This window comes from Coptis chinensis, chromosome 5, assembly GCF_015680905.1.
Source record: "Coptis chinensis isolate HL-2020 chromosome 5, ASM1568090v1, whole genome shotgun sequence".
Lineage (NCBI taxonomy): Eukaryota > Viridiplantae > Streptophyta > Magnoliopsida > Ranunculales > Ranunculaceae > Coptis > Coptis chinensis.
Genome location: NC_141460.1, coordinates 61115461 through 61141938, shown reverse-complemented (window position 1 = coordinate 61141938; position 26478 = coordinate 61115461). Strand labels below are relative to the sequence as shown.

General features: G+C 36.5%; 2 protein-coding genes and 1 long non-coding RNA gene across 12 annotated transcripts; 1 reads left to right on the top strand and 2 right to left on the bottom strand.

The window, feature by feature from the left end:
• Window positions 1-385: 385 nt before the first annotated feature.
• Window positions 386-4967, bottom strand: LOC147498212 (uncharacterized). Of its 6 annotated transcripts, none has more exons than XM_086560293.1 (9): window positions 4562-4967; window positions 4166-4436; window positions 3958-4032; window positions 3033-3587; window positions 1872-2014; window positions 1369-1479; window positions 956-1045; window positions 813-878; window positions 386-563 (listed from the first exon to the last, which is right to left on the bottom strand). In XM_086560293.1, the coding sequence occupies exons 2-5, from the start codon at window positions 4397-4399 to the stop codon at window positions 1964-1966; spliced, it is 915 nt and encodes a 304-aa protein (XP_086416419.1). In that variant the 5' UTR covers window positions 4400-4436; window positions 4562-4967; the 3' UTR covers window positions 386-563; window positions 813-878; window positions 956-1045; window positions 1369-1479; window positions 1872-1963. The 6 variants fall into 6 exon arrangements, 5 of the variants coding, with proteins under 5 accessions (XP_086416419.1, XP_086416421.1, XP_086416417.1 ...); XM_086560295.1 differs by having other exon boundaries at window positions 4166-4426; XM_086560291.1 differs by having other exon boundaries at window positions 4166-4967.
• Window positions 4968-11127: 6160 nt separating this feature from the next.
• LOC147498211 (uncharacterized) lies at window positions 11128-13076 on the bottom strand. Of its 3 annotated transcripts, none has more exons than XR_015194235.1 (3): window positions 12749-13076; window positions 12298-12641; window positions 11128-11444 (listed from the first exon to the last, which is right to left on the bottom strand). XR_015194235.1 is itself a non-coding variant. In XM_086559030.1 (2 exons), exons 1-2 carry the CDS (start codon window positions 12974-12976, stop codon window positions 12531-12533), a joined length of 339 nt encoding a protein of 112 aa, XP_086415156.1. In that variant the 5' UTR covers window positions 12977-13076; the 3' UTR covers window positions 12104-12530. The 3 variants fall into 3 exon arrangements, 1 of the variants encoding a protein (XP_086415156.1); XR_015194234.1 differs by lacking the exon at window positions 11128-11444 and adding an exon at window positions 11554-11655; XM_086559030.1 differs by lacking the exon at window positions 11128-11444 and having other exon boundaries at window positions 12104-12641.
• A 9606-nt stretch (window positions 13077-22682) lies between these two features.
• On the top strand, window positions 22683-25220 carry LOC147498210 (uncharacterized). Of its 3 annotated transcripts, XR_015194232.1 has the most exons (4): window positions 22683-23124; window positions 23296-23782; window positions 24047-24449; window positions 24978-25094. It is a non-coding gene; the product is annotated as an uncharacterized LOC147498210 (long non-coding RNA). The 3 variants fall into 3 exon arrangements; XR_015194233.1 differs by lacking the exon at window positions 24978-25094 and adding an exon at window positions 25162-25220 and having other exon boundaries at window positions 23296-24449; XR_015194231.1 differs by having other exon boundaries at window positions 23296-24449.
• Window positions 25221-26478: the final 1258 nt, after the last annotated feature.

Sequence of the window (26478 nt, the reverse complement as noted above, 5' to 3'; positions counted from 1 at the left end):
AGGCACTACACCATAACAGGGTATTACTAACGGCTAAAAACCGTTGTGAATATTTTTCGCAACGTTTTTTAAGCGTTGCAAATATAGCATGGGTTAAGTGTTGGAAATATTTATAACAGTTAAAAACCATTGCAAGTGGCAATTACCAATTGTTGCATAGTTTGATTTGTAATGATTATTTATGGATGACTTAATAATTTTTTTTTTTTTTTTTTGCAATGGTTTACAACCGTTACTAATGTGTTGATATGGCTTGCCCATACACCCTGAACATGCACAAATGACACTCCTGGTTGCATATAGAAACAAATATATGAACTCATCCATTTTTCCTATTCTTACCATTTGCCATGTAAATAATGACAAATAAACACAGAAAAAAATGAAAAAAGTACGATATTCATTGAACCATATACATAACTTCAAAAGAGTTTCAAGGGACAAATTCTGATTTACTAACGGTTACAAATTTCCATACGATTTTCCAAGCAATCTTGAATCTTCAAAATGCAATACCAAGCATTAGTGATGGCTTCAATAATCCTAGTGCAGCTCCACATAGTCTACATAATTCCAAAAAATGGTCACAAAACAAATAATTAACTCAAAAATACAATCATACTAATTAAATTCATGTAATTAATTAAATCTTTGAACCTCCCACCCCCACCCCCCCCCCCCCCTTTAAAGATAGAGCTTTCCATATCTTTAGGACAAAAAACAATGATTACATAATATCAATGCATAAAAAGAAAACTTAATATTAACTAGTTGAAAAATAAGAAAATAGAAAGTGGGGTTTAAGTTTTTACCTTGACGAGGAGTTTGAGGTGAGCATGATTCATCAGTCCCCCTCTTAAAGATAGAGCTTCCCATATCTTTAGGACAAAAACAATGATTACATAATATCAGTGCATAAAAAGAAAACTTAAGAAAGTGGGGTTTAAGTTTTTACCTTGACGAGGAGTTTGAGGTGAGCATTATTCATCAGATTGGAGAGCAGTTCTTTTGGTATTCTTGTTTTTCTGTCCATAAAATTGATACCCTACACAAAACACCGAACAACAACAAAATTATCTATCACGTTAAGAAAGAATTTGCCCAACGTGAAAAGATTAATTAATTGAGCTATTCTCAAAGGCTTAAAAATACTTTAGAAAAAAAAATGCACCACTTCTACAATCAAGATGTATATCTCATGCCTTAAAATGAACACTATATATCCACATAATCATATGACATTGACATGGCATGCATTTTCATGGATAAAAAGTAGTATACAAGATGAGACTATTGCCTACAACAATGGAAACAAACAAACTTCTTCATATCAGTAACACACGCAATAGTACGTAGCATAGAAATTACCTTGCCTTCAAACAGATCTCTACCAACAAACCACATATATGAAGAATTCTTCCAACCAAACACCTTGGAAAACCCTCAACCAATTGAGTCTTTATGCTCATCTTTTTCAACCTGCAATAATTAGCAACAACTTAACAATGAAAGCTCATAGAAAAATCTATGTCAATCCACAAGACCTTAACAAGATGAATAAAACTATTAGAACCCGAAGAAAACTATAAAACTATATAAGCATAATTGTCAATCTATTAGAACTCGAAGAAAACTAACTAACATTTCCTTTCAGCTGAACTCGAAAGAAATAATTAATCGTTGATTATTTGAACTACTAATGTAATTAATTAATGTTCTACCCTTCTAGTTAATAAAATCAGCTCTAATGACCGTGGTTATATATCAATAACTTCTCCTAGTTTCTTGCCACCTTTGGTGAAAATAATATTAAGCCTCCCAAAACTTATACTACGTACTGCACTACTATTGCATCCTTCATAAACACTCACCTGAAAAGGAAAAATTAGGGAAGACGGGTCCTTGCAAGCATGTCTAGCGCCACAGGGAATGCCAACATCACAGCACACTAAGCACTGCTGTGTTATGTGCTCAAGGATTTTGGTTGAGACGGTCTCGACCATGATCGGAAGTGCTGCAGTAAAGAGTAATTATAGGGGGAATATGGAAAAGACCATCCATACAAATAGATATATAAATGCATTCAAAACATGAAGAAAGCCAAACGTAAGGCTGATTTTATGAGATACATAGTCCTGATAAAAATTTCTTATCTGAGTATAATACTATTTAGCAATCGTAATGATTTGGATGCAATATAAGCCAAGATATTTGAATAATCGCTAAAGACTGGGAAATCACCTTGAAACGTTACTATATGATTAGCAAGAAAAAATATCGGTGACAAGCATAAACACCATCAACCGTCACACTAACGACAGAAAAATGAAACAATGTTGCAATACTTGGTTTTACATCAATGTTTAAGAATCTTAAAACGTGTGACCAACATCTTGATAGGTTGCAATACATAAGAAGTCCAGACCCAAGTCAAGGAAACAAAAACCAAAAAACATAATAAGAGTAAAAGCTGAGCCAAGACCACGTATTGTTAGGTCAATGCTGAGAATAGTCAAATGTAGATCTAAACCAAGTGTAGGGCCATATTAGTACCATACTAAACTGAGCAAAGTCGGAGGCTAAAAAACAAAACTAAAAACTAAAACTAAAACTAAAACTAAAGCTAAAACTAAAAACTAACGAAAACTAAAAGCAGAAACCATAAACAATACTCAATTTATATATGGGGGGATAGAGCCACTCCACTCCATCCACATCCTAGCCACTCCCAAGAGAAATAAACAAAAATAATCATAAACAAAAATGTAAAAAATAATAAATAAAGCCTCGTGGCAATACACAGCTAACTCCATTAAGTTAAATTGGATTGTCGGAGATATAATACCATGTCTGAACTGAAAGCGAGGAATAAAAGACACGGCTACTATCAACGTACACATCTATTTGTTGTTTAAATCAAAATATGCATAATTAGTGAAAGGCTAGCTTCTTAGCACAACCAGTTAACAAGGAAACAGAAGTAACTCCACGATGTGATAAACAATGAAAATACTATATCAAACTTTAATTACCTGGTCATATATTGAATCCAGGAATGATTTAGCCAGTTTTGAAACCGGATATTGAGTGAAATCGCAAAAATGCAAGACTTTAGCAGGCAGGACTGCAGTTTCGTTTGCATGACATGAAGCACAAAATAACTGACCAGTGTATTCACATAATCGAGGCTTGCCCCACCCTAATGTTTGCACAAATTCTCGCATCAGAGACCTCTCAGTGTCGAGGCATTTGTGGCATCCAGCACAAATATAATGCTGTGCTTCAAGCAAATGTTTCACAGGCTTATGTGGCTGAACATCCACCAAAAGTGAAATGGTCTTCCCAAAAGTGGGAACATCTTCTGCACATATCCCTCCTATAAAGGCTGAAGTTGACTGAGGCACCCTCATATTTAGCAGAGACAAACTAGAAAGCGCTTTCTGAGGATATAAAAACCAATTAAGGGTGCCCAGAGCAATGTTAGGAGTACTGGACTGCAAAATGGATCTTAAGCATTCTTGAATAAGAGCACTTCTTTCACTGACAACATTTGGAGAAGCATTCCCAAAAAACTTACAGACATGTGTCTACAGAACCAACAGATTAAGTCAAACGAGGAACTTAGTTACGTTCCTCCTTAATTACCCATATAACCCATATAAGACCATTTTAACTTCTGTTTTGATTTGGAATTCCTATTTGGTTAACAGACTACTGCAAAACACTAAACTCAGAAGACAAAAGCGTATTGAAGCATATCAAGCTGAGCAGGAAAGACAAGGAATACACAATGTCCTAAGCAGTCAACCACCTGCATTATGGTGCTGGCAACTATTTCAACTGCCTTGGGCAACATAAACTTTTATGCAAGCTTTGATAAACATACAAGTTATGGTGCTGCTGGAGCAGTATGCATGAAAGCACAATGAGATATCTTTGGGGCTGCTTAGTGCTTACAGGCAATTTCCATGCAGCTAATGCTGAGCATTTCGAATTTCTAGGTGCTGAAGTAGCCACATTGCTGGCTGCCGGCTGTCCAGTTCCACCTTAGGTTAGAGCTTGAAATTTTGGAGGGTGACAAAAGAATGTTATCAAAACGGCTAAGGAAATGGGTAAGGCATTATGCAAACCAATGCTCTTAATACACGTAAAAAGTCTGACTGACCTTAATTTGTGCAAGATGATTTTCACTGTTGTCGACTGAAGCTGGAGAACAATATGATATTGCCTTTTCATCCTCGAGAGTGGGTGGTAAATCAAGCACTTCTAGGTCTTCGAAAAGTACCGCCAGCTTACCACGTGGTTCTGAGTGCTGAACTTCGGACAAAGAGTCTGATATATTGTTTGGACTTTCTGACAGACTCATTCTCAGAAGGATTGTTTGCAATGACTTCATCATTACTTATAAATTGAGGCACAGTTTCAGCTGCATTGTCCTTAATGTCAAAGAAAATGATATGAAAGAAAACAAAATCCAGAACACAAGATCTCAACGAAATTAACTAGACATGAGCTAAAACAGTAAGATGGTTAGAAATTGAGAGAAAGGCGATATATATACCTCAACCGATGAAGTCACTTAAAGGAAAACCAAATTAAGAACGTTGGTCTCTTAAAGTTTCAAAATTTGGTAGTTAGAGTTTGAAAATCGGGCAGAGAGAAGATAACAAAACCGTAACATTGGGAAGAGAGTAGCAGTGGCTGTGAGAGAGAATGAGAAATTTTCTATTTCGACATACGAGCGCGATTTCTTTTTTTGTTTCTCTCTTTTCGAAATTTCAAAATTGTTTTAGTTTTTTGGATTTCCAACACTTATCACATGGATTTAAGCGTTAAAAATTAATTATTGAAATTCATGCAAATTTAAGTAACATTTAACAACATTCCCAACTAGGGGTGAGCACGGGTCGGTTCGGGTCGGGTTTGGTAACAAACCAATGACCAAACCGAGGTGCTCGGTTCCACAACATGAGCAACCGAACCGAACCGATACACTTGCACCAACCGATCCGATCCGATTTGAAATTATCAGTTCGGTTGCGTCGGTTTTCCAGATCTACTATTGTGGAGAAGCTGATCTACTTTCAAATTTAAAAAAACAACTGTTTTCATATATTTATGTTGATTCATGAAAGAAAAACATGAACTTGAAAAGCCCAAAAGATAATTTAAACATATATATAACTAATTTCCAAAGAAAACATATTGATTTCATAATAAACATGCCCCAAATCACAACTTAGAATATTAGAACATGTACAACATATATATCTTTACATCAACGTCTTACACTTGCATCTTATTCTAACAACATATAGATCTTTGCATCAACGTCTTAAACTTGCATCTTGTTCTAGCTTCTTCATCACAATCACCACCATAAGATGGTAACGAATCCATCATAACCCCTTTCATCTTCTTCAACATCACAAAATCTCAACATCAAAAAAATATTCTAAAGAAATATATAGAATCAATAGAGAAAGAGAGACAAAGAAGATGAGAGTCGGTTAATGGAGAGAGAGAGATGGTTGGTGAGTTGGTGAAGAAAAAGAGAGGTGGAGATAGTTGGTGGAGAAAGGGAGAGACGGCTAGAAAGTTTTGGATGAGGAAAATAGGGTTAGTTAGGTTATACTTTATAACATGATTATCTATCGTTGGATCTTCACATAATATATGGCTATAAACCAATGAAATATTTAAAACCTTCTTAAATCGGGTCGGGTCGGTTTTTACGGGTTTAAAGTTTCAGTAACCGAGAACTGAACCGAAGGTAGCAGTTTCCAGATTTTTATAGCCGAACTTAACTGTAATGCAATAAAAATCCGACAATTCTGGGTCAGTTTGGTCCGGTTCGGTTCGGTTTGTTGGGTTGGTCTGTTTTTTGCACACCCCTATTCCCAACATTTACAAAGCGTAGGCGACTTACCAACAATAAAAAACTGTTTGCAAAACAAAACAGGTGTGTTACAAATATCATGTTATGGTGTAGTGAGGCCACCTAGGGGTGGGCAATGGGCCGAGTTGGGCTAGCCCGGTCCTAAACATTTAAAGCCCTTTAGATATTAAGGTCGAGTCGGCCCAACCCTAAAATCAGCATAGGGTCGGGTCGGGTCACAAGTCTAAATCTCAAACCCTAACCCTATCATAAGCCCTCTTTAAAGGCTTTAGGGCCAGGTTTTAAGGCCGGGCCTATATATTTTCTTCTTTTTACTACATCAGTTTTAAAACTCATTTATATTACAAAAATGTACAATGATCTACAAACTCAAAGTCCCACCAATCTAGTAATAATCCTAGATAAGTCCAACAATTTAAAATGCACATCCACAATCTAATGAACTAAAGTACATCGAGAGTTCGGAATTTGTTCTTCCTTGTACTCAAACCTCACTAAAATTACATTTAACATTGAAATACATAAACAAATAATTATATTATTATTTTAAAGGAAGAAGTAATAGATATAAAAAAGAAACAGAATAGCTTTGGTTAAGAGCCAGGAAAGTTGTTAAACTGTTTCAAATATCATAAATTGTTTCCATAATAGATTCAAACAAATATAATATTACCTTTCTTCTCATTTAAAAGTGATTCAAACTTTGTATGTGGAAATGAAAATATTGGCTTTTGAACAAGTGATGGAGAAAAGTTTGAGATTACAAATGCCATTTTTCTGACAAAAGTTGTTTTTTGGTTTCTATGTTACAAATGTCTGCTCTGTATTTCGCTTTAATGGTGTGGAAGGAAACCTTTAGTTCTAGACTTGGCTTGGATGTAAATAAAAATATAATTTATAAGAAGTAAGTGGGAAAAGAAATTGAGAATAATAAATTTTGGACTTTGACTTGATAATCAAATGAATAAAGTCTTATTTTTTATTAGGCTAGTGTTCATTGTTCTTCATGGCTGCTAAGTTGACAAGTTTTTGTTATATAAGACAAGTTATTGGAAGTACATTTGGGTGTAAGCGATAAATTACAAAGGACAATGTTATTTTAATTAAAAATATTTAACAAAGAGTTGGACAATTATGATATGTGTATTTATAGTGAAAGTGTGAAACAGGGCCGGTTAGGGCCTGGTTAGTGTCGGGCTAATAAGGGCTGAATTAGGGTCAGGCCTATGTTTCATAACCTTAGCCCTAGCCTTGTCCTAGAAAGCATTAGGGTCGGGCCGGCCCTACCCTAAACTTTGTGAGGGCCGACTTTAGTTGTGAGGGCTTTATAGGGCTTAGGGTCGGGTCGGTCAGGGCCGAGTTATGGTCGTTAGGGCCAAATTCCCACCCCTAAGGCCACCAGTGGCTATGTGTTTAGCATTGGTGGAGGTATTGTATCTTGGAAGTCCAACAAGCAGACCATTATAGCACAGTCTACCATGGAGTTTGAACTGATTGTTTTGGCTAGTGCAAGTGAGGAGGCTGGTTGGTTACGAGATCTTCTCACTCATATTCCGATTTGGCATAAACCGGTACCAACCACTTTGATACATTGTGATAGCACTGCTGCTATCGGGCGTGTCCACAGTAAGTTTTATAATGGTAAATCACAACAGATTCGTTGTAAACATAGTATTGTCCATTGTCACCAAATATGGTACGGGTTTAAAATGGTGTACTTGAAAAAAACTTAGTTCGTGTTTTAAACGGAATGTATCGGGAAAAAAATAGAAAAAAAACGTAAAAAAAGTTAGGCATAAAAAAACGGGTTTAAAACGGTAAAACGGGTTTAAAATGTATAATACGTAAAAGAAACGGTAAAAACCGGTGATAAAGAATATAATAGATAAGGAGTTTGATTTTTTATAAGAGTGGAAAAAAAAATAGGCACATAAAATAAAAATAATAATAATACAAATGAAAGAAAATTCAAATACATGAAAGTATCAAATTATAATTACTCATCCAAATAATAGAAGTTTTAGATTCAGTACCAAAACACGACTCTAAATAAGATACTACTAATTACCAACCATAATGGCATAATCAAGTACTACAAATAAGTTAATAACTTTAAAATTTTCAATTATTAATAGTCCAAAGCAAAATAGAACTGTCTCAATAAGTCAATCGTTAGCCCACTCTTCAAAAAGGTAAACTCCAAAATCCCTTTTTCTGCTCACATTTTCTTTTAGATTAAAAAAAAATAAATAAATAAATAAACGATAGATTTTCAAAATCTCGGGTTTTAAACGGGTTTTAAGTTTAAAACGCGTTTTTTTTTCAAAAAACCCAGGTTTTAAACTGGAACAAGACGCCTTGCCAATATCTCGGGTTTTAAACTCGTTTTTTTCAAAAAAAAACGCCGAATTTGGTGACAATGGTACTGTCAGGGATTTTATATCTAAAGGTGCAGTAACTATTGATTTTGTGAGATTTGATGATAATCTAGCAGATCCATTTACCAAAGCTTTGGCCAAAAAAAAATTGTGGAATACTGCCAGAAGCATGGGACTGAAGCCAATTGAAAGATGAACATCTATGATGGTAACCCAACCTAGGGACTGGAGATCCCAATAACTGGGTTCAAAGGGAAGAACAAGTCATAGAATGTTGATTGTGAGATATGCATTGTTACTTATCTGTCTCGTAGTTGTATAGTAAAATGTATGAAATCCTGCAGCGATAAATAAAGGTTGAGGCTTTCTGAGAAAAACTCTTAATGAAGTTCTATGGTCCTTATGGGTGGAGTGCATAGCTACAAGAGCACTCTTGATAGACTCACCTAGTGAATGTGAAAGTAGAGGCCACTTTCTATGAGAATGAGGGCTGATTCTCTAGATCATTCACGAATCTAGGAAGAGAGCACAGGGCCTTTAATGTGCAGAACATAAAAGGAGAACACTGGATATGTTATGCGTGATTATAACTTATTGTATACTCAAGACCTAAGTTTAAGACTTAGTCACTTATGGCTCTTATACTTTGAGTAATTTTCACTACGTAAAGGTTTAAGTCTTAGACACCTTCATCTATGCATAGCATGTTGATACTGATATTGATTTCCCTTAAGTATATTTTCTATTTTGTTTTTATCAAAAATAAGTGGGGGATTGTTGTTGTTATTTTTCATTAAACAAGTGGTTATGTTTGGAGTGACTTTGTGGTGGTTTGATCCCTTGACCTCTTCTTTGCGGGATAGTTGTTTAAGTAGAAAACTTTAGTCCCACATAGGAAAGGAAATACTAGTGGATAGTGTTTATAAGTGAAAGTCTCATACTAAGGGCGTGCCCTTAGGGTACTAAGGCTTTTGGGTTAGGAGGGAGGATTCACACAAAACCACACACGCGCGCACTGAACCGAATCGGGTCGGGCTCTCGCTCTTGCTCTCTTTGGTCCCATATCTTCTTTTCCTTAAATTGTTTCCGGATAAGTTTGGAAACATAATTAGATATCGATTGGAAAATAGAAACTGTTTCCGGATAAGTTTGGAAACATAATTAGATATCGATTGGAAAACAGAAACGTGATAGACTTATAGAATCCAATCCTTATCGGGAAATTGAAGCAGTTCCCTACAATTCGGATCTACTAAGTGCTCCACATTTTTTCTCTATAAATACTCGTATAACAGTAGCCTATATTATCTGCAAAATAACTACTTTCTAAACTTTGTTTTGGGCAATCATAAGATCAGTATCGTGGTTTTCCTTTTCTTCTTTGGTTTATTTGCAGCAAACAAAGGAGAGTATAACTGGTTGTTGTATCCTGGAGGTTGACGCGCTTTGTCTACATAAAAGAGGAACAGACGCGAAACAACCTTAAATAAAGCATTTCGATTCGTGCCTCAGCAGTCTTCTTTATATTCACAGTTTGTTCTTGTTGCAGAAATTGTTCCCAACAACGGATAATAATGCATTTGGAGCCAATGCATAAGAACTATTATCTCTTGGAAGTAACTGGTCCAGCTCCTCGAGTATAGGATTGCGAAGAATTTGTGAGAGCTGGCTATTTACTCGAGCTTCCATGAAGTTCACACCCTCTTCATCATTACAATTGATAAAGTGATTATCAATGACCCTTCCCGTAAAAATGAGTTAAGATCTCCGATAAAGATTTCTTTAGAAGACCAGGCCACGTATCACTTTCGACATTGTGGTCGTTGGAGTAGAAAAGAATGAGAGGCACATGCACTGCAGGGGCAAACTAATCTATGAAGGAGAGCTTGATGCTTCTAAGGTGAGGTGGTGTTAGGGAGGATGGCTTGATGGTTTCTTTGGAGATAATCTTGACCTTAATCACCATTTTGGCTACTAATAAGTGTCACGCATCGAAGCAGCTTATATGTTTGTCTAGACGTCCTGTACACCCAATTTTTTAGTGCACTAGCTAATTGGCCCGGCTATTGCCGGGCTTACTACATTAAAAGTGGATGATCTTATGATTAAGCTAGTTGGATACGAAACATGTTTACATTGTATTTACGAAACATGTTTACATTGTATTTCAATTTGTACAAACGTTAATGAATATTCGTACACAGTAATATAATCAACAAAGGATGGAGATTGTTAAAATCCAATTGTGCATGGCTGAGAAGTGGAATGAGTAAATGAGTTGTAGGTGGAATTCATATATGCGCAATCACAACCAAGTGACGAATAGTATAAAGAAATTGGCATCTAATAGACGCCCGAAGGCAAAGAACAGAATAAGCATAATAAAAATCAAAACTTTGGTTTATTTCTTTGACTTTAGATATGAAAATTAATGGGTTTTGAAGAGGGAGAAAAAAACTTACCGACATTGAAACCAATTTGAGAGAGTTTTGTAATGACGGAGAAAGCACGACAGAGAAAGTGGTGAGAGCTTTCTCTTCTCTTAGCCATCGTTTTTGTTCCATGAGAGAGAGGGAAAGAGGCGTGAAGGGATTATAACTATAAATATATTATCGCAACTCTTTTAAGCGTAAATGTAGAAGGAATATATAAAACTACAGTAACAGTGTGCCTTGCTAATATAATACAAGTTGCTGAGTTTGTACTCTTATCGCCTCACTCCTGAATTTATTAGATGGTCAAATACAATTTAAGACTATCTTCAGGATATCAAAAACACTTCAAAGTAACTCAAACCATGTTGAGCAGGACATCAAGACTGGAAACAATAAATAAACAGATGCACAGCACAATTGTGTGGATAATCAACAGCCAGTACATGATGTAGGCACTCCCTCCAATTGGCATATTATGATTGATCACCATAAATCTATATCAAAATAAGTAGCAAAACACAGCACAAACACTTGACTTTTGAACCACTTTACATTTCTCAGAGGATCGATCACTCTAAATCTATATCAAAATAAGTAGCAAAACACAGCACAAACACTTTTGACTTTTGAACCACTTTACATTTCTCAGAGGATCGGAATGGATCACTGGTGAGTGGTAAGGATGATCATCAGACCAGCAAAGACTTGTTCTCATGGAGGTGTTGCTACAATCTGCCAGGGAAAGATGCTAAAGACAGTACAGGGAATGATTCATTATATAATGCTCTGTCCTAGAAAAAAGTGTAAACTGAATCAATTGAAATTTAATGGAGCAAAACTTACCACTTTACATTTCTCAGAGGATCGGAATGGATCACTGGTGAGTGGTAAGGATGATCATCATACCAGCAAAGACTTGTTCTCATGGAGGTGTTGCTACAATCTGCCAGGGAAAGATGCTAAAGACAGTACAGGAATGATTCATTATATAATGCTCTGACCTAGAAAAAAGTGTAAACTAAATCAATTGAAATTTAATGGAGCAAAACTTACCACTTTACATTTCTCGGAGGATCGGAATGGATCACCGGTGAGTGGTAAGGATGATCATCGGACCAAAGAAAGACTTGTTCTCATGAAGGTGTTGCTACAATCTGCCAGGGAAAGATGCTAAAGACAATGCAGAATGATTCATTATATAATGCTCATCCTAGAAAAAGTGTAAACTGAATCAATTGAAATTTAATGGAGCAAAACTTATATTAACGTAGCCTCCTCTTGAACCCACGGATCACTTGTTGCTTGTTTCCAAATCAAAAAAACAAATTGGCGGGGCATAATACTGAGGAGAATTAGTAATGACTAATGAACTCGAGAAGATCATTGAAGTCCTCCTTTGCCAAAGTAGTCTAATACTAAGTATAGTCACTAAGTCCATCTAGAATCCCGTCAGAGAGAGGAACATACAATCAGTACAATCAATACGTAGTATAAGAAAAGAAAATATGGCAAAAATTGCAAAGCTTCCATGATACCAAGCTACAACTAAGCAAACACTTGAACGGAAATGGCAAACATAGATTACCTTGTCCGGAAAAGGAGCAGTATTGCCTTCTTCTTCTTGCCCAGCGGCTTTATTAGCACTCAAACCACCACTATCTTCCGCCGCCATGACTTTCTCGTAACTCTCAACCTTTTCCCTTGAATTAGTATCACTCCCAACACCACCTTCTCCAATCCGACCACGCAATTCACTCTCCTCCTCAAAAATCATAATAACAGTAGCAGCCTTAGCAATAATTCAAAGTTAAAAATAAATTATTGAATGAAATACATTGGAACTGGTTGATCAGAAGGCTTGTTTAAACTTTCCTGCTCGACTTTTGCGCTGACTGGTTCTTCGATTGACATAGAACCAATATCTAAAACCTGGTAGTAGGGGAGAATAATAGTTAGTTTTTAAGAGGTGGATGCATATTGATGTGTTTGTGTGTGTGTGTCTCAAGCCATACTATATATCCTTGGGTAGATAGTACCTGCGAACTTTTCAGAGCATCAGATTTATAATGATTGGAAGTGGAAAGAAGTTTCTCTGCTCTCTCCAAAGCAATCTCTGCGTCATTGACACGTTTAGTAGCCTCAACTTCAAATGCGACTACCTGTTCTGCTAGGTGCATTATATTTGCCACATCCTCCTCTGCTTTCAAAGCATTCATTTGTGCTCTCTCTGCGACCTCACTAAGTCTGTCTACTTCCTTCTGCATCTCCTCTTTTTTACTTTGTAACCGACTCAACTCCGACTGACATTTTTCCAAATTATTTCTACAGTTGACTATCTCATCCCGAGCAACCAAAAGTACCTCTTCTTCCCACTTTGAAACCGACGCCCCCCATTTTTTTCCCATTCTCTCATCACCCTCATTTGAATCATCAACGAGATATACGCGTTTCTTCAGAGATTCTAAAGACTCTACCGCGAATTGAAGTGTAGCTTCTGCCATAGAAAACGCCATGGTTGCTTTTTACACAACTTCTTTCGTAACACCCTCCTCATTAATAACATCTTTAATATTACCCAAAACAAAAAACGACGGCATTCAGATTTTTTGAGAGAGAGAGAGATTTGGTTTATGGAACGCGAATTTTGAACTTCTTTTGCCATTAAAGCTTTGCATATTCTATCCTTGTAGTAAGTTAGGGTTCCTGAGCTACTACTTTGGAGAGCTCTCACTTTTCAGGTTTCTTTTTGTTTAAGAATGGATAAGTTAGACTTTCTGTTTTTTGGTTTTTTTTACGAACAATTGAAAAGGGCATATGGATTTGCTTTTTTTTTTTTTCCGAGGGTGACGTGTCTCTATTAGAGTAAAAAGGGGGCTGACATGTTTCACTGGGAGCATTCTCAACTACTCAGTATTCACAAGGTCACCCATGTACGCATACCCCAGGATCATCTACCTATCTAAACAAAAATAGAAAAATCAAATCGATTTTTCCCAGCACTAACATTTCCTGTTATTGTAAATGAGTCCGCGAAAGGGAAAAAAGCTAACATTAGTAGTATGCCTTCGCATTCGAGAACACCCAAGTACCAACCAAATCCGTCTTTTGTTCCTTACCAACTTTTTATTTAGAAAATAATATTCACGTTTAAGGATTTCTGAATATGTTTGATGTAATACCTTGAGTCTTGAGACAACAACTGCAAACATGCACATGAACATCAGTAGCCAAAAACTGATGATCTTGTAAACGCCATAGGCTTCCCAAGTACATATCTCTGGAAGTTAACATAGATGTTATGAACTCTTCTATTATATGAAATAAACTTGAGATATATGGCTAAGATAATCTGATGATACCTGGATGTGAAGGAAGACACAAATTTGAATAGAAAATACTCTTGCACCCATGATGCAAGTTGCGGCGAGAATAGCATTAAAATGCTCTTGCACCCATGATGCAAGTTGCGGCGAGAATAGCATTACTTTTCCATCTAAGAAAGGGAAACTAATGCAAAAGAACAAAATAAGTTAAAGAAATTTATATGAGTAACTATACTACAAAGTAATCTACTTTTTCGGAAAAAAAAATCAAATAAGTTAAAAACACTTACATCAATAGAATATGCACTTCCAAATGCAAAGAACGTAAGAATGGCACATAATAATGGTAGCGACTGAATCATTATTCCCATAACAATACTTTGTAGAATTAAGGAAACCATTTAGTGACTGTATTAACTTCTTTCTGTATTAGACATAATAACAAAAGTGATAATTTTGAAAGAAGAGAAGAATAAGTAACTTCTTTCTGTATCAGACATAGTAACAAAAGTGATAATTTTGGAAGAAGAGAAGAATAAGAGAGAGGGTTTGAAGAGATGAATTTTTTTTTTGAGAGTTGGGAGTATTTTGTAGAATTGAAAAAAAAATATAGAAAAGGTTTTTATCTATTTTGGGTTACGAACAATTGAAATCCCCAAAAAGAGAGTATATAATTCCTTTTTTTATGTAAAATATGATGTGTCAGTCTGAGAGAAAAAAAAGGGACTGACGTGGGTCATTGGGAGCATTCTCAACTACTCAGTATTAATGGTCTTTGATTTATAGACATTAAAGTCAAACTGAAAATTCGAGTATAGCCAATATGTGTCTCGATTGTATAGTCAGTAATCCAGTATATATATAGCCAGCTAGTGAGCATATGCACCTCTAGAATAATTGGTGTTAAGTATCAAGAGATGTTATATGCATGTTTGTTTGTTGTTACTAAGACAGTTGTACGTCTAACTACCTTTAGAATTGTATATAAAGGAATGTAACAGTAAAACAATTCGTTCAATCGAATCATTATTTTTTGTGTTTGTCATTTTCATTTTGTCTCATCTTCTTCTTTAGTGTAACCAAATATGTCATTTTGTGCTGCACAATATTCAATCATTAATGGTGAACTCAAGCAGTTATTGTTGGAGTTATCCTTCAGATGAAGAGAAAAAATTAGTTCGGTTTTGAAGAAGAAGCCGAAGACGCCGCTTCGGTTTTGGTTTTGCCCAAAGCTTCTGCGCTATGCGTGAACAATTTACATTACTTTGAGGGCACGCGTGCTTGACATTAGCTTTGCTGAGAACACGCATGCGCTCAGTTTGGTCTTGCCCAAGGGGCACCCGTGCCAATGCCGTGAACAACTTACAGTACTTTGAGGGCACGCGCGCTCGACATTAGCGCCCACGCCCATGCTTATTTTCGACAGAATTCTATATTTGTGAAACCGCGAGTTTGCAATATAAATTGGGGTTTTTGGCAAAACCTAGCGCATAGAACACAGAGAGAAGGATGAGAGATCCAAACTTGATGACAAAGCCAAAGCAGTGTATTTTTATGGGTTATGGGGATGAGAAGTTTGGCTACAAACTCTATGATCCGATTAACAAAAAGGTAATCCGAAGTCGAGATGTTGTGTTCTTGGAAGACCAAACCATATCAGATTTCGAGGAGGGTGAGAAGCTACAAGCTTTCACTATGATCTTGTTGATTCAGAACCAGAAGCTCCTACTGTGGAACGTGCAGAAGGTATTAAGAATGTAGAGAACCATGAGTTTGAAGCTCATGATGAGAATCATATTGCTCATGATGGGATAGAACCTATTGATATATAAGATGCAGATGAAGTGCATAAACCACCACTAGAGTAAGCAGAAGTGCATCATCCTGAGGCACCAGCAGATGGGGCAAGAAGGTCTGACAGAGAGAGACAAGCTTCAACCAAGTATCAACTACATACGTATGTTTTACTATCTGATGGTGGTAGAAGGCCATATATGATGAGATGAATTCTTTGCATAAGAATCACACTTATGAGTTAGTTGAGAAACCGGAAGGAAGAAAAATTCTCAAGAATAATTGGATCTACAAAGTCAAGCATGAGGAGAATAATCCACACCCAAGGCACAAAGCTCATCTTGTTGTGAAGGGATTTGGTCAAAGAAAAGGTACTGACTTTGATGAGATTTTCTCTCTATATATAGTCAAGATGACTTTTATCCAGGTGGTATTGGGTATGACCGCAAGTATGAACCTAGAGGTTGAGCAACTAGATGTCAAGACAACTTTTCTTCATGGAAACCTTGAAGAAGATGCCTACATGGATCAACCAGAGGGGTTTGAGGTCAAAGGCAAGGAGCACCTAGTATGCAAGCTAATAAAGAGCTTGTATGGGTTGAAGTAAGCACCGAGGCAGTGGTACATAAAGTTTGATTCCTTTAAGGCGAAGCAAGAATACAAGAAGTCTGCTTCCGATCATTGTGTGTTTGTTCAGAAATTTTCAGATGGGGATTTCATAGTGCTCTTGTTGTATGTGGATGATATGTTGATAGTTGGCCCGAACATCAACAAGATATCCAAGCTGAAGAAAGACTTGAGTAAGTCCTTTGAGATGAAGGATTTGGTTCAACCAAAGCATATACTTGGGATGCGGATCACTCATGACAGAAAATGTGAGAAGTTGTGGCTTTCTCAAGAAAGCTACATTGAGAAGGTGTTGAAGGGATTCAACATGGATAATGCGAAGCCAGTCAGTTGTCCGCTTGGTGGCCAGTTCCGCATGACCAAAGAGATGTGTCCAAAAGGTGAGCATGAGCAGAGTCAGATGGAAAAGATTCCTTATACATCCGTAGTGGACAGCTTAATGTATGCAATGGTGCATACAAGACCGGATATTGCTTTCGCCGTTGGTGTTGTAAGCCAATTTCTGTCAAATTCGGATAAGGAGCATTGGGAAGGTGTTAAGTGGATATTGAGATATCTCAAGGGCACTTCTAAATCGTGTTTGTGTTTTGGTGGAAGTAAGTCTTTACTTGAATGCTACACCGATGTAGACATGGCAGGTGATATTAACTCGATGAAGTCCATCTCCAGTTATCTGGTTATTTTTGCAGGGGGAGCAGTTTCTTGGCAATCTAAGTTGCAAAAGTGTGTTTTCCTCTCCACTATAGAAGTCGAGTATATTGTAGCCACTGAGTGTTGCAAAGAGATACTGTAAAGTCCTGAATTCTTATTAAAGGTAAATTAGTAAAAAACACTCGAATCTTAGGGACGATTACATATGTGGCCAGTCGGATAGTCGTTAGCATGACACCACCGAGAAAAACCAAGTTAGTTCAGGAAAACCACTTGGAAAATTCTAAGATTTCATAACACTGGTTACTTAGAATATACGAAGATCAGAAGAAGAAAAAAAAAAAAAAAAAAAAAAAAAAAGATAAAAAGATAAATAATAAGTGATAAAATAATTCGATACATGGTAAATTCATGTGCGCATAACTAACTACTTGCATAGTCAATAGGAGTCTGTCGCCTGTAAACTCGAAAACTGTAGAACTGGGCAAGTCCTTCAACCACAGCGTCGCAATTACGGTATCGCATGCACAAACTTGGGCGTTGCACGCGAGAGCGGGGATCAAAACCTTGTTGGATGCTAAATTACAAGGTAAGGGGTAGGATGATCTTTTTAGCTAAAACTTAGAAAAATCGCACCAGACAAAATCGCACAACCCCAATATCGCACCCAAAATTTTCTCCATTTCGCTAGTTGAAAACCTAGGAGAGAGAAACCCCATTTCGCCCAAATTCAATCGATCCAAACCAACAATTCTTCACACCCAATCTTAGAAAACTTAAACCTAAGCGTGAAGATTCAAATTGATTGGAATTTCATCGTATCACCGCGAGAGGTGAGTTTAATTTCATTTTAAACAAATTTTTAAACTTATTTCGATAGCTTGTGATGTATTACTGAAAATAATGGTAGGGGGTTTTAATTTTGGTAGTAGCAGTTTGGAGAAGCTAGAGTTGAGCAATATTGGTGAAGAAGCAAGCTAAAGGAGCGATTCCTACTGACTGAGTAAGAATTTTTGTTATTCACTCCATTTTAAGTAGTTCATGTTGATTATTGAGTGGAAGAGAAGAAGCACCCACCGATTTTATTGTTAGAATTAATGTGAATTGAAGGTGTGGACTTGGTTGTTGTTGGAGTTGGGAAAAATCTCACTTGTTAGTGGAAGTGATATGATTGGCGTTGACGTGAGGGCCTGCAGTGGCTGGAAATAGCCTGCGGAAACCTGTCAGAGGTATAGTGCTAGAAATGGCCTGTAGCTTTGTTAACTGTAGTTAGAGGAACAATTACCTGAAACCGAATTCTTAGCGTCGAGATTCTTCTCGACTTACGTTAGATAAGAATTTCGCGTTCGTTCGATACATTCTAATAACCTACGTGTATATGCTGTTATAGGAGTTAAATAAGAGTGGATTCGGTTAAGCGGGCTCAATTCGATTAAGTGGGCTTAAGGAGAACGGAGCTTGCTAAGGTAGGAACCTACATACCAATATATACTCCGCTTATTTTCATGCATGATTTGAGTTGTTTGAAATGATAAGAGATAGTTTGCGTATCAACCATGCATGTATATGTGATATTCATGTTTTACATTGGATTTCCTTGATATAAACTAAATATATGAATAGCTTTCATGTGAAATGGTTTTGCGAAATTTGGGTAACGGGGATTTATTTTCTTTGTTAAAAGAGCAAAATTGGTTTTGGGAAGGGTTCTCGTCTCTTGTCTCAGTAAGGAGACAGAGAGATGGATTTTTTAATGCGGGTAAAGATTACCCGGTTGTTTGTAATTATGTCTGAGGTTCTGGATTGTTCCACGGATGGCTCGTTGTTATTTACGATGATTCGCCGTTTGAGAATCATCGGTTGTCATTTACTATGACTGGCCCGTTTGGGAGTCATAGGTTGCATTACTCGATTGTTGGAAATCCATGAACTCACACATACAGAACCAACATTTTTAAAAGAAAAACTAAATATGTATCTATAGTATTTGGAAATGACCGGTAATATAAGTATATATATATATATATATATATATATATATATATATATATATATATATTATATATATATATATATTACTATGCTTATCATGAAAAGAATTGTGAATTCCTATAAAGAAGGAACTGTTGTCGCATTTCGACGGCGGCATTAAGATTCCATTCAAGGTGTGGTATACACCTTTCGAGGTGGTGGGCAACCTTTAAAGGGATGTATCACTGGATGTAGTCTGGGAATTCATTTTCTACTTTTCTAGATAACCATGTTTGTACGTGTCACGCTGTATGGTGCTTAGCTTGTGTGAGGTTACATGTTACCTTGATGAGGTTTAGATGCGAGGAGTGAGAGTTTAGTCCACTCCTGGATGTGTGTTAGGATCCTATGCAGTCTGCAGTCGTCGAACGGTTGACCATCGTAAGTTAGGTGACAGCCCGTATGGTCGTGGTCACAGGGCCCACCTGAGCCCTAAAAGCTTTGGAGATTTTGTGTGTACGAACACAACAACGGCATTTCATCTCCCTGCCGATAAAATAAGGAAAACAACGGTGCATGGTTCACACTGGAAAGTACTGAACCGAGATATGCCTGTGACTGGGGCTGAGTACTAGTCGTACCCTCACCATTCTAATAGGATGCAGCGGGCACAATAGTTGTATGATGATTGTGAAAACTATATTTTGAATATTAATGAAGCATGTCGAAATGATTTCTACTAGTTAGTGATGTATTATATAGTCACGATATTTGGATATTATTATGAAAACCCTGCATGTTTTAAATGTTTTCTATAAGTAGACTATTTATTGGTTATGTGCGTTTCTACTGGGCATAGTTGTTTTGCTCATCCTACATTAACATTTCAGCTGAACTAGTTGCGGAAGAGGCATTCCCTAACCCTAGTGATGATGGTTATGGGGATTTGGGCGGATTTCCTTATGCTTGACGAGGGACAGGGTCAAGTATTTTGTGGTATAGGGTGAAATTAGTTTCTTTTGTTGTTTATAGAGAGTATTAGCTCTTTTGGTTGTATAAGAGAGGGTATAGCTCTTTTGTTGTTGTATATATAGAGAGCCAGTTCATTTTGATGTAATACTCGATGTATTGGAGTAATAGTTACACTTAACATTTTGGATACATTGCTATTAAGTATGAAGTGGGTTTATATATATATGTGGTTGTTAGAAGGTGGAATTTTGTGAATTTCCAGGTTATGACAGGTTTTTTTTGTATATGAAACATCGATTAAACAAAGGAAACTCCGCCGAAATTTCGTTAGAATTGGGATGGTGTCGGCCTCGAGATTCACTCCTCGTCCTCGGGATGTGTGTTGGGTCTCGGGGCGTGACAGATACTATGGATGAAGAGGTTCTTCGATGAACTAGGACTAAAGCAGAAATAGTTTGTAGTTCTATGTGACAGTCAGAGCGCCATCTATTTGAACATGAATATGAGTTTTCATTTTAGATCCAAACACATACATGTGCGTTATCATTGGATTAGAGAAGTACTCGAAGACAAATATTTGTGTACTGAGAAGATCCATACCGACAAGAACGGGTCGGATAAGATGACCAAAGTTTTACCGAAAGGTAAGTTTGATGATTGTTGTGCTACAGCCGGAATGGTAGCAGACTTCTCCTGTTGATTTGGATATTGCATGGAGATATCCCCCCTCACTGTTTGGAAGGGGGAGATTGTTGGAGTTATCCCTCACATGAGGAGAGAAAAAGAAGTTCAATTTGCGTGAATAAGGCTGAGCGCACGCGCGCTCAATTTGGTCTTGCCCAAGGTGCGCCCGCACCCATGCCGTGAACAACTTACAGTACTTTGAAGGTGCATGCGCTAGACATTGGCCTTGCCGAGAGCGTGCCCACGCCCACGCCTATTTTTAGCAGAATTCTATTTTTGTGAAATCTCGAGTTTGCAATATCAGTTGGGGTTTTTGGCAAAACGTAACACATAGAACACATAGAGAAAACCCAATCTTGAAAGCAATCAAAATTGAGAGATAACCTTTACAGAGAAACAAGCTTGTAAAGAGAGAGGAGTGATCTAGTAAGGTGAGAGACTGAAATGAGTTATTGTAATCTTTATTCCCACTTTATAAAAGGATTATCTCTTGTGAAAGTAGACATCATTGGCCGAACTATGGTATATCTTTGTGTTGTGTTATGTTTGTTATTATCCTTACATTATTATCTGTTGTTAATAGTTGTTTAGAGAGTTGGACATATTAGCTAGGTTTTAGTTGATATTTAGATTGTTGTTTGGTGATTGTTGTTGGTCTTAGTACAAATTATTTGTATAGTGGGGATCGATTGGTATCGGATTAAATCTTAACCTTATCATATATTATGTCTTCATGTGTAGGATGTTTGTGTTTTCTTGTTGGAAAAATGGTCCAATTCCAAAATTCATGGTGTAAGCACAAGGAACTTGGAATTTTCCTAAAGAGACTTGTGAAAGATAGTAAGAGACATTTTTTGCTGAAGCACTATCGTAAGTGACTCAGAGGTAGTGACGTAGTGTATTGGTGTATAAAACGATATATACAAAGATAGTCAAAATTTCTTCCACATATAATACAAGCTTTGCTAGGGGTTTTTTTTTTACGCTGTTGCTATGCAACTTTAGAAAAGGTGCTGCAATGTGGTCACCTAATTTGCCTAAATGCTCTGTACAGTTTTTGCACAAATTTACTTGCACTGGCTACTTTGCACAATTGCTTAAAATTCTTGTGCAGTCTCCTTCCCCATTTGTTGATTCATGTGTATGTTCAGGGTGAAGACGATGCCAATATGTGGCCAGCACAGGGCGTATGTTTTACAATCTAAGACCATTAATACTGAGTAGTTGAGAATGCTCCCAGTGACCCACGTCAGCCCCTCTTTTTTCTCTCAGATTGACACATCAGATTTTACATAAAAAAAGGAATTCTACGCCTTTTTTTGCCGATTTCAATTGTTCATAACCCAAAATAGATAAAAACTTCTTTCTATACTTTTTTTTTTCAATTCTACAAAACACTCCCAGCTCTCCAAAAAAAAATTCATCTCTTCAAACTCTCTCTCTTATTCTTCTCTTATTAAACGAGGTCAAAAAGGATCTTCAAACTCTCTTTTATTCTTCTTCAAACAAAAGATAAAAACACAAAATCCTTCGCGGAAAAAAAAAAAAAAAAAAAAAAAAAAAAACAAATCCAAGACGATATCTTACCCAAAAAAAAACACTTCACCGGGATTTCATGTATGTGTTGGGAGTGGTGGCGAGAGATTACTGCCCGAGTGGTACACTGAGAAAGGTAATATGTGTGTGTGTGTGTTTTTTTCCTGAAATGAATTGGTTTGTTCTCCAATTAAAGGAGAAACCTACCGATTATTCCAATGCCAAGGCGCACAATTTTGACACTCTTTCTAGATCTCTCCCTCTCTTGCAGATTAATATTAACAATGTGCCTCGGCCAAACCCGGCCTTTACTTATTTCTGGACTACGTTTGCATTAGTAAAAGTTTGAGTAAGAACAAGCTTATATAGGCACAAAGATTGTAGGGGTATAATGCATGCAGTTTAACAAAAGGTAGGATTAGTGAGTCAAGTCCACGTCCCGATGTTGGATTTTAAGGGAATATTACTGAATGCCAACTCATATTAAGAATCTTGCAGTGAATATATGTAGAAAGTTTTGAATTGTTGGTACTGATTAAGAGAGTCCAATTGATATTAACTAGATAACATGGATAGAATAGTTTAGACTTTTACTTATTATAGCTCCATTGGTTGGTTTTCTTATTGTTAGAATGTATATGCTTGATTTTCTTATTGTTTCTTTTTTGGATTGGTATAGTAAGAGGTAAGTACAATATAGATGTATAGGATGAGATACCCTTCGAAGTGAGCTGGAGCGGAAAACTTTGAAAAGGAAAAGGGTATTTGCCACTCTGAAGGTTTTAGGGGAAGTACTAGAGGAGCTTACTAAGGAGATACCTCCAAAAGATGCAGAGAGGTTGGTCCCGGTAGAGGTCTGTCTTTGACTTTGCATGTGCTACATTTCATTTCCTACTTACGACTTTCGATTGCTATTAAACTTTTTCTATTTCCTCCCTCTTTTTCTTTTTTCATGTATGATTTCATTATGTTATTGAGTTGGAGTAATCAATTTTCCTCTCTCGACTGATTGTTTGATTTTTCAGCTGAAACGAGTGATTGAATCTGATGCAACATTGACGGAGGACCTTACTGCCTATAACATTATACCTTTGGATGCTCCAACTTTAACAAATGCAATCGTTTCTTTCCCTAGGTAAATTAATTTTGTTGTTTTTCCTCGATGGAGTTCTGGGCTCAATAAGTTTGTTATCAGGTACGAGCAACAGTGTCAGCTTTGAAGTACTTAAGACTGTTAAGAGATCTGCCTAAATTACCTAGGGAATATTCTGTCCCTGCCACCAGGGATGTTGACATGTTTGACTATCTACAATACACATTTGGTTCGTACACATGGGGAGCCAGTTGTACTTACTGACTTGGTTAACTACCAATTGTAGTTGTTTCTGCTGTTCAAGGAATCCAATCAAGATCTGATAAGATTACTCAAAGTAAGCTTTTGATGTGATTATATCTGTATGGGGCGCTGTTTGAAGCAATCAAGCCTAGCTTGCAGGTTCGATATGGCTACAGGTACAATCTCATAATCAGAAAGCCACTTCCAACATTTCCACCTTCTCATTCTCTCAAAAAGACAGCTTAAAACTAAGTATATAACACAGGGGCAACAACTGATGATTAATTGATTTCAGTTTGACCCAAAAATAATGAATCTTTTGAATCAATACCACCAATCTCTCCCAACTCCTTATTCTTCTCCACACTGCTCATCTAAAAAATCACATTTGCTTATTTCCTGCTCCTACTCTAACAAAACTGCTCCTTCACCCTTCACAGAAAAACATTCATTTGAGAGATACCAAAGAGATAGCTGGTTATATAACAACAACAACACTACTTCTCAGTGTTCACTTCAAAATGATGACAATTCTAACACCATTAGAGAAAATGACATTGCTTTACAAGTACTTGAGCTGAAAAAGTTGCTTTATGTGCTGAGAAGTAAGAGAGAGAGTGAACAAGGTGGGAGAGAAGGAATGGAGAGGTTGGGAATGTTTTTTTGGTTGGAACTGGACCTGGGGATCCAGAGTTATTGACATTGAAAGCTATGAGAGTTATTGAAAGTGCTGATCTTTTGTTGTATGATAGATTGGTGTCTAACGAAGTTTTGAATTTGGTTAGAGGTGATGCAAGGCTTTTGTATGTTGGCAAGACTGATGGATATCATAGTAGAACTCAGGTTTGATACTAACCGATTCATTTTCTATAGTTTTGATTATTTGTGTGATGATTATCTGTATTAATTGGAACCTGTGTGATTTTATTCAGATTTTAGAGTATTAGATAGAGAAATCAAAATGTTATGATTGATGAGTGGTGTGAATTAGAAGAACATAATATTGAGTGAAACCATAATGCCTAAATGGTAATGATACTGGTTACATTTGGAAAATGAGAAACATAGAATGCGATTTGGCAAGAATAGAATCTCAAAACAAGATAAAGTAATAAGTGATTGAGATGGCAGATATTGGAGTTTGTGAGATTAGCCTTTTGAAATGATAGGAATGATTATTTGTAAGTTGGGTTTGTTATGTTTCCCTTAGTTCTGTATTGTGTTTAGACATCTCACATCTGTGGTGACCGATTTGAGTGATTTCTTGGTTTTCAAAGGCCTCTTTCGAATAAGGGTTGTAGTGGTGTGGTTTCGCAATTGAAGTTAGACAATCACTTATCTTTTGAAATTGAAATCACGCTTTTTGTTCAGGAGGAGAGATTCATGAGCTTCTCTTGAGTTTCGCAGAAGTCGGTGCCAGTGTTGTGAGATTGAAAGGAGGGATCCAATCGGAAAATTTATCCAATATTATTACTTTAGAAGTTGTACAAGTAGTTTGTGTAGGCGGTGTATGTTTTATTGTGAAATTTCTCTGAAAGCACTTTTCCATTTTTAGGTATTTGGGAGAGGTGGAGAGGAGATGGAGTTCTGCAACAACAAGGAATTCAAGTGAAAGTCATACCGTATGATAGATTAAGAATGTCTTTTCGTCTCCAAATATGAATTATTACTCATATCAAGCTAAAAAATTGTCAAGTTTGTGCAAAAATGTGATCAATGCGCACTATTATGCAGGCATCACTTTAACCCGTCAGGGATAGCAAATGAACTTGGAATGCCATTGACTCATCGTGGTGTTTCAAATAGTATTAGGTTTCGGCCGGGGCATTCAAATAGTGTTAGCTTTTTGTTCTTCGTGATTTTTTCTCCTTTTGAGTCCTTTAGATCTCTATAGATAAGAGAGAGAAGTCAAGAAATGCAGAGATAAGGAAGTACTGTATGCATCATACACCCATGAGTTTGTATGACAAATCCTGATGATCAGAATAATAATACACTCTAAGGCCCATTAATACAAAAATAGAGCCTTTTAGACTCATCAATTATTGCTCAATATATTTTGGAAGTAAGATTGTTGATACATACTAATTCATAAACTTTTATTATCAAACATTACCAATAATTAAAAAAATTATATCAATGGTCAATATCCATTTTATATAAATTAATGGCAAACAATTGAATTAATGGTTAACAAAAAAATTAGAAAAACATAAATCCATCAAACAAAGTATATATATTATAAGCAGTGAATCATTAGCTATCAATATACATATATTATTTATTCAAGTGGACTTTAGGTTTTTGAGTCATTAGCTATCTATATAGCAAGTCCGGCCATAGGCCGGGCCAAATGGCTAGTCTAAACTAAAAGCCAAGAGAAAACCAGGGATTTATTGACTTTTATGAAACATCTATCAATTTGGTTCTTTAACCGTTTCCAGTTCCCAGAAAATTAGCATAGGGTGCTGGTATAGTGTCCCAATTCCTGTTTCCAAGTACAACTGTACCAAGTGACATCGCGGAAAATTGCAGTGTTTTATTATTCTTTTTTCAAAATTTAAAACGGTATATCATTATTTTTTTTCTCTTTTCGCCTTTGCCGCCATTAAGCTTCTTCATTTTTCAATAAGAAGTTAGAATACCTCATTCACTTCTTTTTCGTTTTTATATTAATAATTGATACAAGTAAACAACATGTTCAACAACTTCAAAATAAAAAAAAATAAAAAATTAAAGTTTGTGTAGAAATTTTAGAGTAACATTTTAATTGGAGGAAATCCCTTTAATTAGAGTGTTTATTGGTTTGATAAGATGAATAGGAGAAAAGGTGAATGGCGAAGTGAATCACTTTTCGGATTCTTAGATTTGA